The following is a 13280-nucleotide window of genomic DNA, read 5'->3' as shown; positions in this document are numbered from 1 at the left end:
AAATGATTTGTTTTAAAAAAATTTAATGATTTCAAATTCTAAAATTTGAAATTTTAAAAAAATTGAAATTTAAAATTATCTATGTTCATTGATTATGAATATAGTCTCGTGAGGACGGTGATGCGTAGCACTCACCTGAGACCAAGGTTCTGAAAACTGGTTCGAATCGATCGGTCGAACCGTGAACCGATGGAAATTACGGTTCGGTCATATGCTAAAATCGCAAAAATAGAAAACCAAAATTGAACCGCTAAACCGGCCAAGAACCGGTAGGTCGGACCGAACCGGGACCCGGCCGCTTTTCTGAATATTACCAAAAACGCTACCGTTTTGTGAGCTGATCCACTAATACCCTAACCATTACCAACCCAGCAACCCTAACTCACTCTAACGGCGTAGCAGCAACACACACTCCCTCCCTCCCATCAATCTCGAGCTCGTCGTTCCTCTCAACGCCAGCTCACTCACTCCCTCACTTCCGTTCAGTCGCCGGACTGCTCTTGTCGCGTCGCAAGTTGGAGCTTCAAAGCTCACTCCCTCACTCTTGCTCATGCAGCTAACGATTCGGCAGTGGAAGCACAGTCGCCGGACTCGCCTCTTGCCTCCGTCGCGAAGCTCTGTTCCACTGGTCAGTGTTGCTCCCCCTATTACTAAGGACCTGCTCTGTTATATGCTTCTAGCTGTTGTTACTGGTTTTAGGGTTTTCTATCATATCTATGTATTCTTAATTTACTTTGGTGAATTTGTTAATTATTATAGCATTGTTCTGATTTATGTGATTTATATTAATTATAATTTATATTTCTGATTCTGATTATTCTTGGGATTTTGATTTTGTTCATTATAATTTATATTTTTGGATTGTTTGTGATTTGATTTCTGTGATTTCTTTAAAATTTTGTGATTCCTGGGACAGGCTTCAATTCAAGATGGTATGGTATCGTTTCTGTGAATCAATCTCATTAGGGTTTGGTTTATTGATTCTTTCACTCTGCTCCTAGAAAACGGTGGTGGATTGGATTATTGTTGATAAAATTTTATGACTTGTTTCTGTAGATGGTGTTGTGATTAATATGGTTGTTGGTGGGGAAGTAGTCGAAATGCAAAGCAGTTTTCATTGCTGAAAAAGCTTGAACTAGAGAATCTGTATGTTGTTTCATTATCATTTTTCTTTCGATGTGTACTAGAAATTTGTAATTCAAGGAAGGTAGCTTGCTTAGAATCTCCATTAGCTTAGGCACTAGTAGTGTTATTCTGTTTCAGTAAACTAGTAATGTCTCTTTTGTAATTGCCTATTGAGTCTAAAATTCTTACTTTGCAGAAAACTGAAACCAAGATCGAGGATCTTACTTTGCTGGAAAGCAACACGAAAAACCCATCAGAAAGTAATCATATTTTTTATGATCTAAATTCATAGATGAACCTTTTTCCTTTGAAGTAAACAAAAATAATAATATTTTCTCCACTATCAAGAATATACTCAAACTTTTCAGGTGAGACTGTTAACTAGAAATATAGCAGTGTTGATGCATATGTTTGTAGTTTTTATCCTTCAGTTCATATATTGTGATTGTGTTGATTTTTTTTGTTATTTTGACTTCTGAGATTGTAATTGAATGAGATCATAATATTATGGTTCAATGTGTTTATTTATATTTTATTCATTATTTTATTATAAAAATGTTTTTTTGGTTGAATTACGGTTGAACCAGTAAACCAGTAAACCAGTAGCTAGAACAGTTCAATAACCAGTTCGGTTTTCAAAACCTTGCCTGAGATATTGAGTAGGGTCTAGTGAGGACGGCGAAGCGTAGCGCTCACTTAAGACCAGAACTGTGTAACACCATACCACACAGAGTCTTATGCTTAAGTCATAAAACAGATGTGGTGAGGTATTACGACCTCTAAAAACAAAATTTAGTACGTATAGTATTGCAAAAATGTTTATAACTAGGAGCCTTTGAAGAAAGTGGATAAATCAAAACCGTTAAATTAAAAAGCACAACACTCCGATCGATAACGTAAACAAACAGACAAGGAGTAAGTTCAAGTGAAGAAATATACAAAGAGTGCCAAAATACATATATCAAGGCCCAGGACTCGGTTTGCGAAGATAATCGGCCTGAGCATAACAGTATACATACTTATATAATAAGGAAGCCCCAAAGGAACCCAACAGACAAAATAAAAAAAAACCTGTTTCTCCAAAATAACTTCTAAGATGAGTTAATACAAAATACATATACAGTGGAGAATATAGTATCTAAATAGGTATATGATAATCAAAATAAAATCCCAAGATACAAGGATCTCCGCCAAAAGAAAGTCTCCAGCATGCCTCAGCGAGGAGCCTCACGTCCTGCATCTGAAAACCACAAAAATCTGCATAGGTGAGAACCGGAGGTTCTCAGCTTGGTAACAGTGCCCAAATATCTAACATGTAATGTCATGGGAAAGCCGAAGGCAATCCTAGAACTTCCAACAGATAAATTAAGCTTAAAATAAAACTAAATCATAAAGATAAACAGGCAACTAGCTAAGGGTCTTCAGAGCTATCTAAAACTCCCTGTTCCAACTCCTCCGAACCTCCCAACCACCATCGGAACCAATGCAATAAACACGGATATTACAAATAGAGAAATTACAAATAGGATTCAAATATAGCAAATAATCAAGTAGCATTTAATTATGCAATTACTTAGGCAATTCAAACAAATCACATATAATGCATATGATGCATGCCTATCCTAGTGGCTGATGAGTCACATCTGTCGGTTATGAAGCCAACCCGACAAGTCCTGGTAGCTAACCATTGGACTGTCCCTCTGTTGTGCATCCCCAACTCGAGTTATACTCAACATAAATCATAATATCACATATATCCAACACCCTCTCTGGTGTATATTTACGGGGGCGAGCTCATCCGGGACTTTCACAGTGCCCGGCCACACTTACGACATAGGGTCAGCAGAGTATCGAGTTTCCACCTGGAGCACGTGGTGGCTAGCCACTGCTTTCACCCAAGAAAAACTCGTATCTCAGATAGGTGGGGTGCAATAATCATAATGTCAATAATTCAATTCAGCATATATGCATTTAATCACAGCCATACAGTAATATCCATCTCAGCCATCCAGCTATCATCATATACAGCACCCCACCATCCCCCTCAACAACTCATATCATCATCTTTCATCCTAATTCACCATATCATCCTCTTTCTTCACCCACAAGTTACCCTCTCCCCTAGCTTACTCTCATTCGCTAGGCATTCTATCTCAATTCAAGAATTAGGAAATGAACTTGAGGGTCTATAAGTATGAAATAATATCTCGGAAGGTTACAAGCTTGTTGGGAATGTGAAGAACTTGAAAACAGAATTTTTAGAAAAGAACTAGGTCGCGTGCGTACGCACAGGGGTGTGTGTGCGCACACCCAGGAGCATTTTTAGATGTGTGCGTACGCACAGGCCTGTGCATACCCACAGAAAGCAAAATCCATAGGGTGAGGCGCGCGCACAACTTGTGCTAGCGCCGCCACCAGTGTGCCATTCCCAACGTGTGCGTGCGCATAGGCATGTGCGTGCGCACAACTCGAAATCCTTCGTTGGTTGTGTGTGCGGACAGGGCGTCCTAACGCTGCCACCAGTAGCCCTATCTCCGCGTGTGTGGACGCACAAAGCTGTGCATACGCACAGGACCAAATTCTTGCGGAGTGTGTGTGCGCACACAAACCAGAAATCACAAATTCTGCAGAAGTTGCAGAATTCAGAATTTTAACCCAAATTTCTAATGATCATATCTTCTTCTACAAAATTCAGATTTCCACCAAATTTGAACCATTTTAAAGCTTACGAAATTATCTTTCATTTGATATAAAAATCATTAAGTTTCGAAAATAATAGCTCAAGATATAATCCGTGAAAGTTCACCAAATTTTCATTTTTACCAAAAACTCATAAATTCCCAATTTCACAACATACACTTACCAAACTCATTCAAAGCCCACCAAAACTTACCCTTCCAACATCAATCATTGCCAATGACTCATACATTCATCAACCCACCAATTCCACCATATTTAGCCAAAAATCTCAATTTAACAATTCTCATATCCCAATCTCCCAACAAATATTCAATACATCAGTCACCATATTATATATATATATATATATATATACCCATATCATTATCAAAGTTCAAACCATGCTCATCATCAAGAGCCCCAACCTTATCATCAATCCAACATATTAAAGCCATATAACATACAACAATACATGCTTTATCAACCCATACAACCAAGGTTGTCGAACTCGCGAGTCTAAGTAAACTCGTGGAGCTGACCTAGACTCGACTCGCGAGTTAACTCGTAGACTCGTACGAGTTCACCTGTTATGAAGTTTGCGTCTACTACCTCTTCTCTGATTTGTGCAATTATCTTTGTGAATTTTACCTATGTTACACTCTACTTTGTATTTCTTCACATCTCCACTATCCGCAACTCCATCATGCTATCACCGTTCACGAGTTCGACTATTTCTCCTACAGTCTTATCTCTGCTCTGGTTTGTGCCATCGTGAAATCCATGACTCTTTGTTGCCGTCATTTCGTGCTGCTGCTGCACCTTCATCACCGCTGCCTGCTGCACCCTTGTCTTTGATCTGCTGTTGCTGGGACTTTGTCCCTTCTTTTCTTCTGTATCCTCTATTTTTTGTATGCCTTTTGTCCTTTTTTTGAGCATTTGTTTCTTGATTTAGTTTTTTTTTTTTAAATTTTATTGCTTCTAATTTTAGCCTATTGCTTATCGTTTATGTTAGATGGCCAGATGATTCATCCATTCATGGCTGATTAGTAATTAATTATTTTGTTTAGAGTTAATTTGATTATTTGATATTGTTCAATGTTCAATTAAAGATTTAGTATTACAGATTTAGAATTTTTAATTTTTTGTGTTCTATGTTGTATTTGTATAAGAATAATTATAGAAGATTTGAATATGTATTTTAAAATATTTGTTATAATGTATGCTACTATTTTAATTTATTATGTGCTCTATGATTGATATTATTAATTTTGAAGGGTTAGAATTGAGTAAATATATATTTTCTATGAATATATATATATATATATATATATATATATATATATATATATATATATATATATATATATATATATTCATAGAAAATATATATTTACTCAATTCTAACCCTTCAAAATTAATAATATCAATCATAGAGCACATAATAAATTAAAATAGTAGCATACATTATAACAAATATTTTAAAATACATATTCAAATCTTCTATAATTATTCTTATACAAATACAACATAGAACACACAAAATTAAAAATTCTAAATCTGTAATACTAAATCTTTAATTGAACATTGAACAATATCAAATAATCAAATTAACTTTAATAAAAATAATTAATTACTAATCAGCCATAAATGGATGAACCATCTGGCCATCTAACATAAACGATAAGCAATAGGCTATAATTAGAAGCAATAAAATTTAAAAAGAAAAAAAAACTAAATCAAGAAACAAATGCTCAAAAAAAGGACAAAAGGCATACAAAAAATAGAGGATACAGAAGAAAAGAAGGGACAAAGTCCCAGCAACAGCAGATCAAAGACAAGGGTGCAGCAGGCAGCGGTGATGAAGGTGCAGCAGCAGCACGAAATGACGGCAACAAAGAGTCATGGATTTCACGATGGCACAAACCAGAGCAGAGATAAGACTGTAGGAGAAATAGTCGAACTCGTGAACGGTGATAGCATGATGGAGTTGCGGATAGTGGAGATGTGAAGAAATACAAAGTATAGGGCAACATAGGTAAAATTCACAAAGACAATGACGCAAATCAGAGCAGAGGTAGTAGACGCAGGCGAACAGCGACAGCTCGACGGGGAACAGCGACTGCGGCAAAACATGGAAAAAGTGAGACTTGAGAGAAACGGCGCAAATGAGTGAGTTATGAGTGAGTTTTCTTTCATTCTTTGGGAGTGTTATCGTAATCCTAACAAAAAAAGTATATTTTTGGTTTCAAAATGACGTTTTTTTGAGCAAAAATGAAGAAAAATACAAACTCGCTAACTCGGTCCTAAACTCACGAGTTTGTCCGAGTTTGACCGAGTCTAGCCGAGTCTAGCCGAGTTTACTCAAGATAGAGTCTATGTGCGAGTCAACTCGTTTCTATATCTAAACTCGTAAACTCGTACGAGTTTACGAGTTAACTCGAGAGTTTGACAACAATGCATACAACCACTCACCATCATTTCCACCATCATTCATACATTTTCAATTCAATTCAAATTAACCAACAATCACATCAGCAATTCCAAGGCCCTATCCTAAGATGACTAGCCTATGTTTTCACACCACATTACATTTTAGATACAGGAAACCGAAACCATACCTTGGCCGATTCCCGTTCCTCCCGAAACACTCTCGAATTCACTTTTCCTCAACTTCCAAAGTCTCAATGCATCACCAACAGTCCTCCAAGCACAAGCTCCACTCCAAGGCTTGCCAAAACCACCAATCAAGCTCTAACATACATATATACAAAGCCTAAGCCATAACATCACACCAAAACACCACAATTCAACCCCAAAATCATAAAACTCAGAATTTTCCACTAGGGTTTGAGGTACTTACCAGCCCAAGGATCAAGGGAGTAAGAATAGGCCTTCCCCTCAAGCTAATTTGATCCTATAACACAAGGAGCTCACAAATTTCAACATTTTTGCCCAATAAACTCGAAATCAAGGGCTGTGAATTCGAAGGTGAAACTGTGACTTACCTCAAGATTGCTTGTGTGGATTTTGTAGAGCTCGACGCTGCGATTGCGTGGCCACAAACGGTGTGTCGATCGAAGCTCCGGATCAAAAGACATGATCAATTGAAGTTGGAGCAAGGGTTTGGAACATCTCCTCCTTCCCCTTCTCTTTGTTTCAGCGTGTTTGTTGTGTTTGGGAGGGAAGAGAGAGCTGAGCTCTCTCATTAAATGAGGCTTGGTTGGGCCCTTGGGCCCAACTTGGGTCCGTTTGGCCCAATTTGGCCCGTTCGGCCCAATCGTGGGCCGATTTCTTTAAAACTGGTGTCGAAATTCTCGTTTTAAATTTCTCTACCACATTAAACCTTAAAAAATCTCATTTCTCACTTTCTAGAATATATTTTAATTTATGGATTAATTAGCCATTAATTAACCGGGTTTTATATTCTACCCACCTAAATGGGAATTTTGCCCACAAAATTCGGATGTAGTTATCTGAGAACAGGTGTGGGTAGTCTGCTCGCATCTCTGACTCAAGCTCCCAGGACTGCTCCTCAACACCGGCTTGACTCCATGCCACTTTCACTAATGAATCCTCTTTTTCGTGCAACTTCTTGATACTCGTGTCATCAATCCTGACTGGAGTCATCGGCAGAGTCAAGTTTTCCTTTAACTGAACCGATTCCGGTTCCAACACATGGCTAGCATTAGGAGTATACTTTCGAAGCTGTGACACGTAAAATACGTCATGCAGGTTCGAAAGATGAGGTGGTAGAGCCATCCGATACGCCACCGGTCCAACCCTCTCCAGAATTTGAAACGGACCGATGTATCGAGGATTCAGCTTCTTTGTCTTAATCGCTCTACCTACTCCTGTTGTCAGAGTAACCTTAAGGAAAGCATGGTCTTCTTCCTCAAACTCTAATGGCTTCTGCCTCTGATCGGCGTAACTCTTCTGATGGCTCTGAGCAGTGAGCATCCTATCTCTGATTTTCTTAACTTATTCTGTAGTTTCAGCTATCATCTCAAGCCCCAACAGACTTTTCTCCCCAGCTTCATACCAGCATAGCAGAGATTGGCATTTCCTCCCATACAGAGCCTCATATGGGGCCATTCTGATGCTTGCATGGTAGCTATTATTGTACGCAAACTCCACTAGCGGTATATACCGATCCCAGCTCGCCGGCTGATCTAGAACACAAGCCCTCAGCATATCTTCTAGGGTCTGGATCGTCCTCTCAGATTGACCATCTGTTTGAGGATGGTAAGCAGTACTTAAGCTCAAACAGGTTCCAAAAGCTTTTTGAAATGCACTCCAGAACCGCGAAGTGAATCGGAGATCTCTGTCAGAAATTATAGTCGTCGACATACCATGAAGTCTCACAATCTCCATGATATACAGGCGCGCTAACTCCTCAAGGGTATAGTTCATCTGAATGGGTAAAAAGTGAGCCGACTTTGTCAGTCGGTCCACAATTACCCAGACAGCATCAAAACTGGTCCTCGTTCTCGGCAATCCCGACACGAAATCCATCGCAATGCTCTCCCACTTCTATTGCGAAACCTCCAAAGGTTGCAACGTCCCAGAAGGTCTCTGATGTTCGATCTTCACCTTTTGACAAATTAAGCACTTCGAGACGTACTCCGCCACATCATTCTATATACCAGGCCACCAGAACATAGCCTTTAAGTCTTGGTACATCTTAGTACTCCCAGGGTGAATAGAAAATCCGCTTTTGTGCGCGTCTTTTAAAATATCCTGCCGCAGAGTTCCAACATCCGGCACAATGATCCTACCCTTGAATCTCCACAATCTATCTGGATCCCACAACACTCTCCATTGCTTCCCTTGCTCAATGGCAGGTAATACCTTCGGCAACACATCATCGTTCTGATGAGCATTTAAGAGTTCGGATTTAAAATCACTTGAGATTTGTAACTGACTCAAACACAGAGTTCTAGACACTTCTTGAACTCCAACTTTCAGACTTTCGAATGCTCTAAGCAACTCCTCCTCTCAAAGCATCATCCAAGAAGCATACAGTGATTTCCGACTTAACGCATCTGCCACAACGTTCGCTCTCCCCGGATGGTAATTTAACTCAAAGTCGTAGTCCTTCAATAACTCCATCCACCTCCTCTGCCGCATATTAAGTTCTTTCTGATCAAAGAGGTATTTCAAGCTCTTGTGATCAGAGAAAACCTGGAACTTAACCCCATAGAGGTAATGCCTCCACGCCTATAGCGCAAACACAACCGCAGTGAGCTCCAAGTCATGTGTTGGATAATTAACTTCGTGAGGCCTCAACTGTCGTGAGGCATACGCCACCACGTTTCGATGCTGAATCAGCACGCACCCCAGACCCTTTAGAAAGGCATCATAATACACCTCGAAAGATTCAGTCGACTCGAGTAACACCAACACTGGCGCGGTAGTCAGCTTTTGCTTTAATGCTTGGAAGCTCTCTTCACACTTAGGAGTCCAAACAAACGGCGCGTCCTTACGGGTTAACTTTGTCAATGGAAAATCTATCTGCGAGAAACCCTTGATGAACCTCCTATAGTATCCAGCTAAGCCCAGAAAACTTCTTGTCTCCGTAACTGAGGTCGGTCGATTCCACTCCATCACTGCTTCCACCTTGGCAGGATCTACTGCTATCCCCTGTTTACTCACCACGTGACCCAGAAACTTCACCTCACTCTTCCAGAATTTTCATTTAGACAACATGGTGTACAATTTCCTCTCCTTCAGAATTTGTAACACGGTTTGCAAGTGCTCGGCATGCTCTTCTTCGGTCTTAGAATAAATTAGTATGTTGTCAATGAAGACGACAACAAACTTATCCAAGAATGGGCGGAAGATTCTATTCATAATTTCATATAGTCCATAAATACTGCAGGAGCATTTGTCAACCCAAAAGACATTACAGTATACTCGTAATGACCGTAACGAGTTCTGAAAGCAGTCTTAGGGATGTCCTCATCTCTCACCCTTATCTGGTGATATCCAAATCGCAAATCAATCTTGGAGAACACTCCAGCTCCTTGTAACTGATCCATGAGATCGTCAATCCTCGGCAGTGGGTACTTATTCTTTATCGTGACCTTGTTCAGTTGCCTGTAGTCCACGCAAAGCCGCATACTCCCGTCCTTTTTCTTCACCAACAACACCGGCGCTCCCCACGGAGAAACACTAGGGAGAATAAAGTGCTTGCTCATTAATTCTTCCAACTGAGTCTTGAGTTCAGCCATTTTCAAAGGCAACATTCTGTAAGGGGAAATCGAGATTGGCCCTGTTCCCGGCACCAACTCAATCGCAAATTCAACCTCTCGGCTAGGAGGGAATTCCTCAATGTCATCAAGAAACACCTCAGGAAATTCACAAACAACTGGGATTTGTTCTAAGCTCTGTTCCTCACCCGATACACTGGCAGCTAATAACATTACACCCTGACATTCCTGCCCCGAGCAATTTACTACCACATAGTTCAAGTAACAACCATTCACCACAACCGACCCTTCTGACCCTTCTGGCATGAAGTGCAACGATTTCTCAAAACAGTTCAACAAAACACGATTCTTAGACAACCAATCCAATCCTAATATAAGATCGAGACCAGTCATCGGCAAACAGATCAAGTCATGAACAAAATCACGTTGTTTAACCTTAAAAGGAACTTGCGGACACCCTAACCTAGTTATCATGGCTTCGTGGGTGGCATTATACACCTTTAGATCGTAACCTAACACCACGATCTTTAGTCCCAACTCACTAGCCTTCTCAAATGCAATGAATGAATGCGATGCTCCAGAATCAAATAAGGCATTTAAAATCTGACCAACCATTTCACAGTTACCTCGAATAAGTGTCTCGGACCCCTCGGCACCCACAGTGGAGGTAGTAAACACCCGACCAGGCTGCTGTGCTCTCCCAGTACCCTATTTCTACTTCTCTGGACAGTTTGAGGCTTTATGCCCCGGCTTCCCACATGAGTAGCATAAACCACAACCAGCCTTACACGGAACACCGGGATGGTAACTCCTACATCTAGCACATGCCTGCTCGCTCTGAGACTGCTTTCCAAATCTCCTCCCCGGAATATTGTTGTTGTTGTTGTTGTTGTTGTTGTTGTTGTTGTTGTTGTTGTTGTTGTTGGGCCTTCTGAAGTTATTCTGACCTTGAGTCCTTTGTGGTGCAAAACCTCCCCGCTTGAAGGATGGACCCCTCGGAGCGAAACTCTTCCCTCGGTTCAGTGGGAATGATCCCTTCTGGCCTCTTCTTTCTGCAGCTACCTTCTTCATGCACTCTTCGGCAACTCGGCTCTTGTTTACCAACTCGGAGAAAGTCCTGATCTCCATGGGCCCTACTGAGCTGTAGATGTCACTTCGGAGCCCTCCTTCATACTTGATGCATTTTCACTCCTCGAAGTCTCCCGAAGCTCCTTGACACATGCGGAAGAATCTGAACAACTCCTCAAACTTATTCGTATACTCAGATACAGACATATTTCCCTGCTTCAACTGCAGTAACTCTAGTTCCTTGGCCGTCCTAGCGGAGTTTGAAAAGTACTTCTTGTAGAACTCCTCCTGAAAGGCATCCCAGGTAATCGGATCATCGCCTTTCTGTATAAGAGGTTGGGTCCCCTCCCACCAATGTGACGCTTCCCGAGTAAGCAGGTAAGTAGCAAATTCGATGCATTGTTCCTCAGGTACCAACTGCGCTTACAGTGCGTGCTCCATAGCTTGAAACCAAGTGTCGGCTTCCGTTGGATTGGTAGTCCCCTTGAACTTCGGTGGATTGACCTTTAAGAAGGTCGCCAATGTCATTGGACCTTGAGTCCCATTTCTGCCATTTCCCCCATTATGATTATTGTTGTTCATCTGCTGCCCGAGTGCCTCAGCAGTGGCCTGCATAGCAGCAGCCATGTTCTGCAATGCAGCCATGAAGTTCACAGGGTCATTCTGATTGGTTTCTGGCCCTTGAGTACCGACACGTCTTCTCCCACGGCCTCAATCATGTCCATAAGGCGCCATCTGGTTCCTATACACACCAAACAATCGATATCAAGTTGATCAGTCTCAATATTGGAAGTCTAGTGCCTCAAAGTCCCAAATGCATGCTCATGAACGTTTATGCCAGTTATATCAATCAGATATCCGAATAGCACATAAACACAAACATAGAGAATGCACAGAAGCATAGTCAATGAGTCCTTCAAGCTCTATAGGAACGAACTGCTCTGATACCCTAATGTAACACCCTACCACACAGAGTCTTATGCTTAAGTCATAAAACAGAGGTGATGAGGTATTACGACCTCTAAAAACAAAATTTAGTACGTATAGTATTGCAAAAATGTTTATTACTAGGAGCCTTTGAAGAAAGTGGGTAAATCAAAACCGTTAAATTAAAAAGCACAACACTCTGATCGATAACGTATACGAACAGACAAGGAGTAAGTTCAAGCGAAGAAATATACAAAGAGTGCCAAAATACATAGATCAAGGCCCAGGACTCAGTTTGCGAAGATAACCGGCTTGAGCATAATAGTATACATACTTATATAATAAGGAAGCCCCAAAGGAACATGATGAGTGGATATTTTATACGCTTTTTGGGGTTAATTTCATGTAGTATTTAGTATATTTTAGTTAGTTTTTAGTATATTTTCATTAGTTTCTAGGAAAAATTCATATTTCTAGACTTTACTATGAGTTTGTGTATTTTTCTATTATTTCAGGTATTTTCTGGCTGAAATTGAGGGAGTTGAGCAAAAATCTGATTCAGGCTGAAAAAGGACTGCTGATGCTGTTGGATTCTGACCTCCCTGCACTCGGAATGGATTTTTTGGAGCTACAGAAGACCAATTGGCATGCTCTCAATTGCGTTGAAAAGTAGACATCCAGGGCTTTTCAGCAATATATAATAGTCCATACTTTGCTCAAGGATAGATGACGTAAACTGGCGTTCAACGCCAGTTCCATGTTGCATTCTGGCGTTAAATGCTAGAAACAAGTTACAAGTTGGAGTTGAACGCCAGAAATGGGTTACAACCTGGCGTTCAACTCTGAAAATAGCCTAGGCACGTGTAAAGCTTAAGTCTCAGCCCCAGCACACACCAAGTGGGCCCCAGAAGTGGATTTCTGCACCATCTATCTTAGTTTATTCATTTTTTGTAAACCTAGGTTACTAGTTTAGTATTTAAACAACTCCTTTTTCACTGAGAGGACGGATGGTAGCCATTGACAATGGTGATCCACCAACATACAGCTTGCCATAGGAGGAACCTTGCGTGCGTGAAGAAGAAGACAGGGGGAAAGCAGAGATTCAGAAGACAAAAGCATCTCCAAAACTCCAACATAGTCTCCATTACTACACAACAAGTAACTTTTAATTTATGCTCTACTGGTTATTCATAATTCAACTGATAAACATAATTGACTTCCTGACTAAGATTTACAAGATAACCATAGATTGCTTCAAACCAACAATCTCTG

At 40.5% G+C, this 13280-nt stretch overlaps 1 protein-coding gene across 1 annotated transcript; it reads right to left on the bottom strand.

The window, feature by feature from the left end:
* Positions 11199-11726, bottom strand: LOC107646668. Its single transcript, XM_016350835.1, has 2 exons — positions 11586-11726; positions 11199-11498 (listed from the first exon to the last, which is right to left on the bottom strand). The coding sequence occupies exons 1-2, from the start codon at positions 11724-11726 to the stop codon at positions 11199-11201; spliced, it is 441 nt and encodes a 146-aa protein (XP_016206321.1).

This window comes from Arachis ipaensis, chromosome B06 (assembly GCF_000816755.2).
Source record: "Arachis ipaensis cultivar K30076 chromosome B06, Araip1.1, whole genome shotgun sequence".
Classification (NCBI taxonomy): domain Eukaryota; kingdom Viridiplantae; phylum Streptophyta; class Magnoliopsida; order Fabales; family Fabaceae; genus Arachis; species Arachis ipaensis.
Note: the sequence above shows the minus strand (reverse complement) of the source record. Positions and strands in the feature narration are given on the sequence as shown.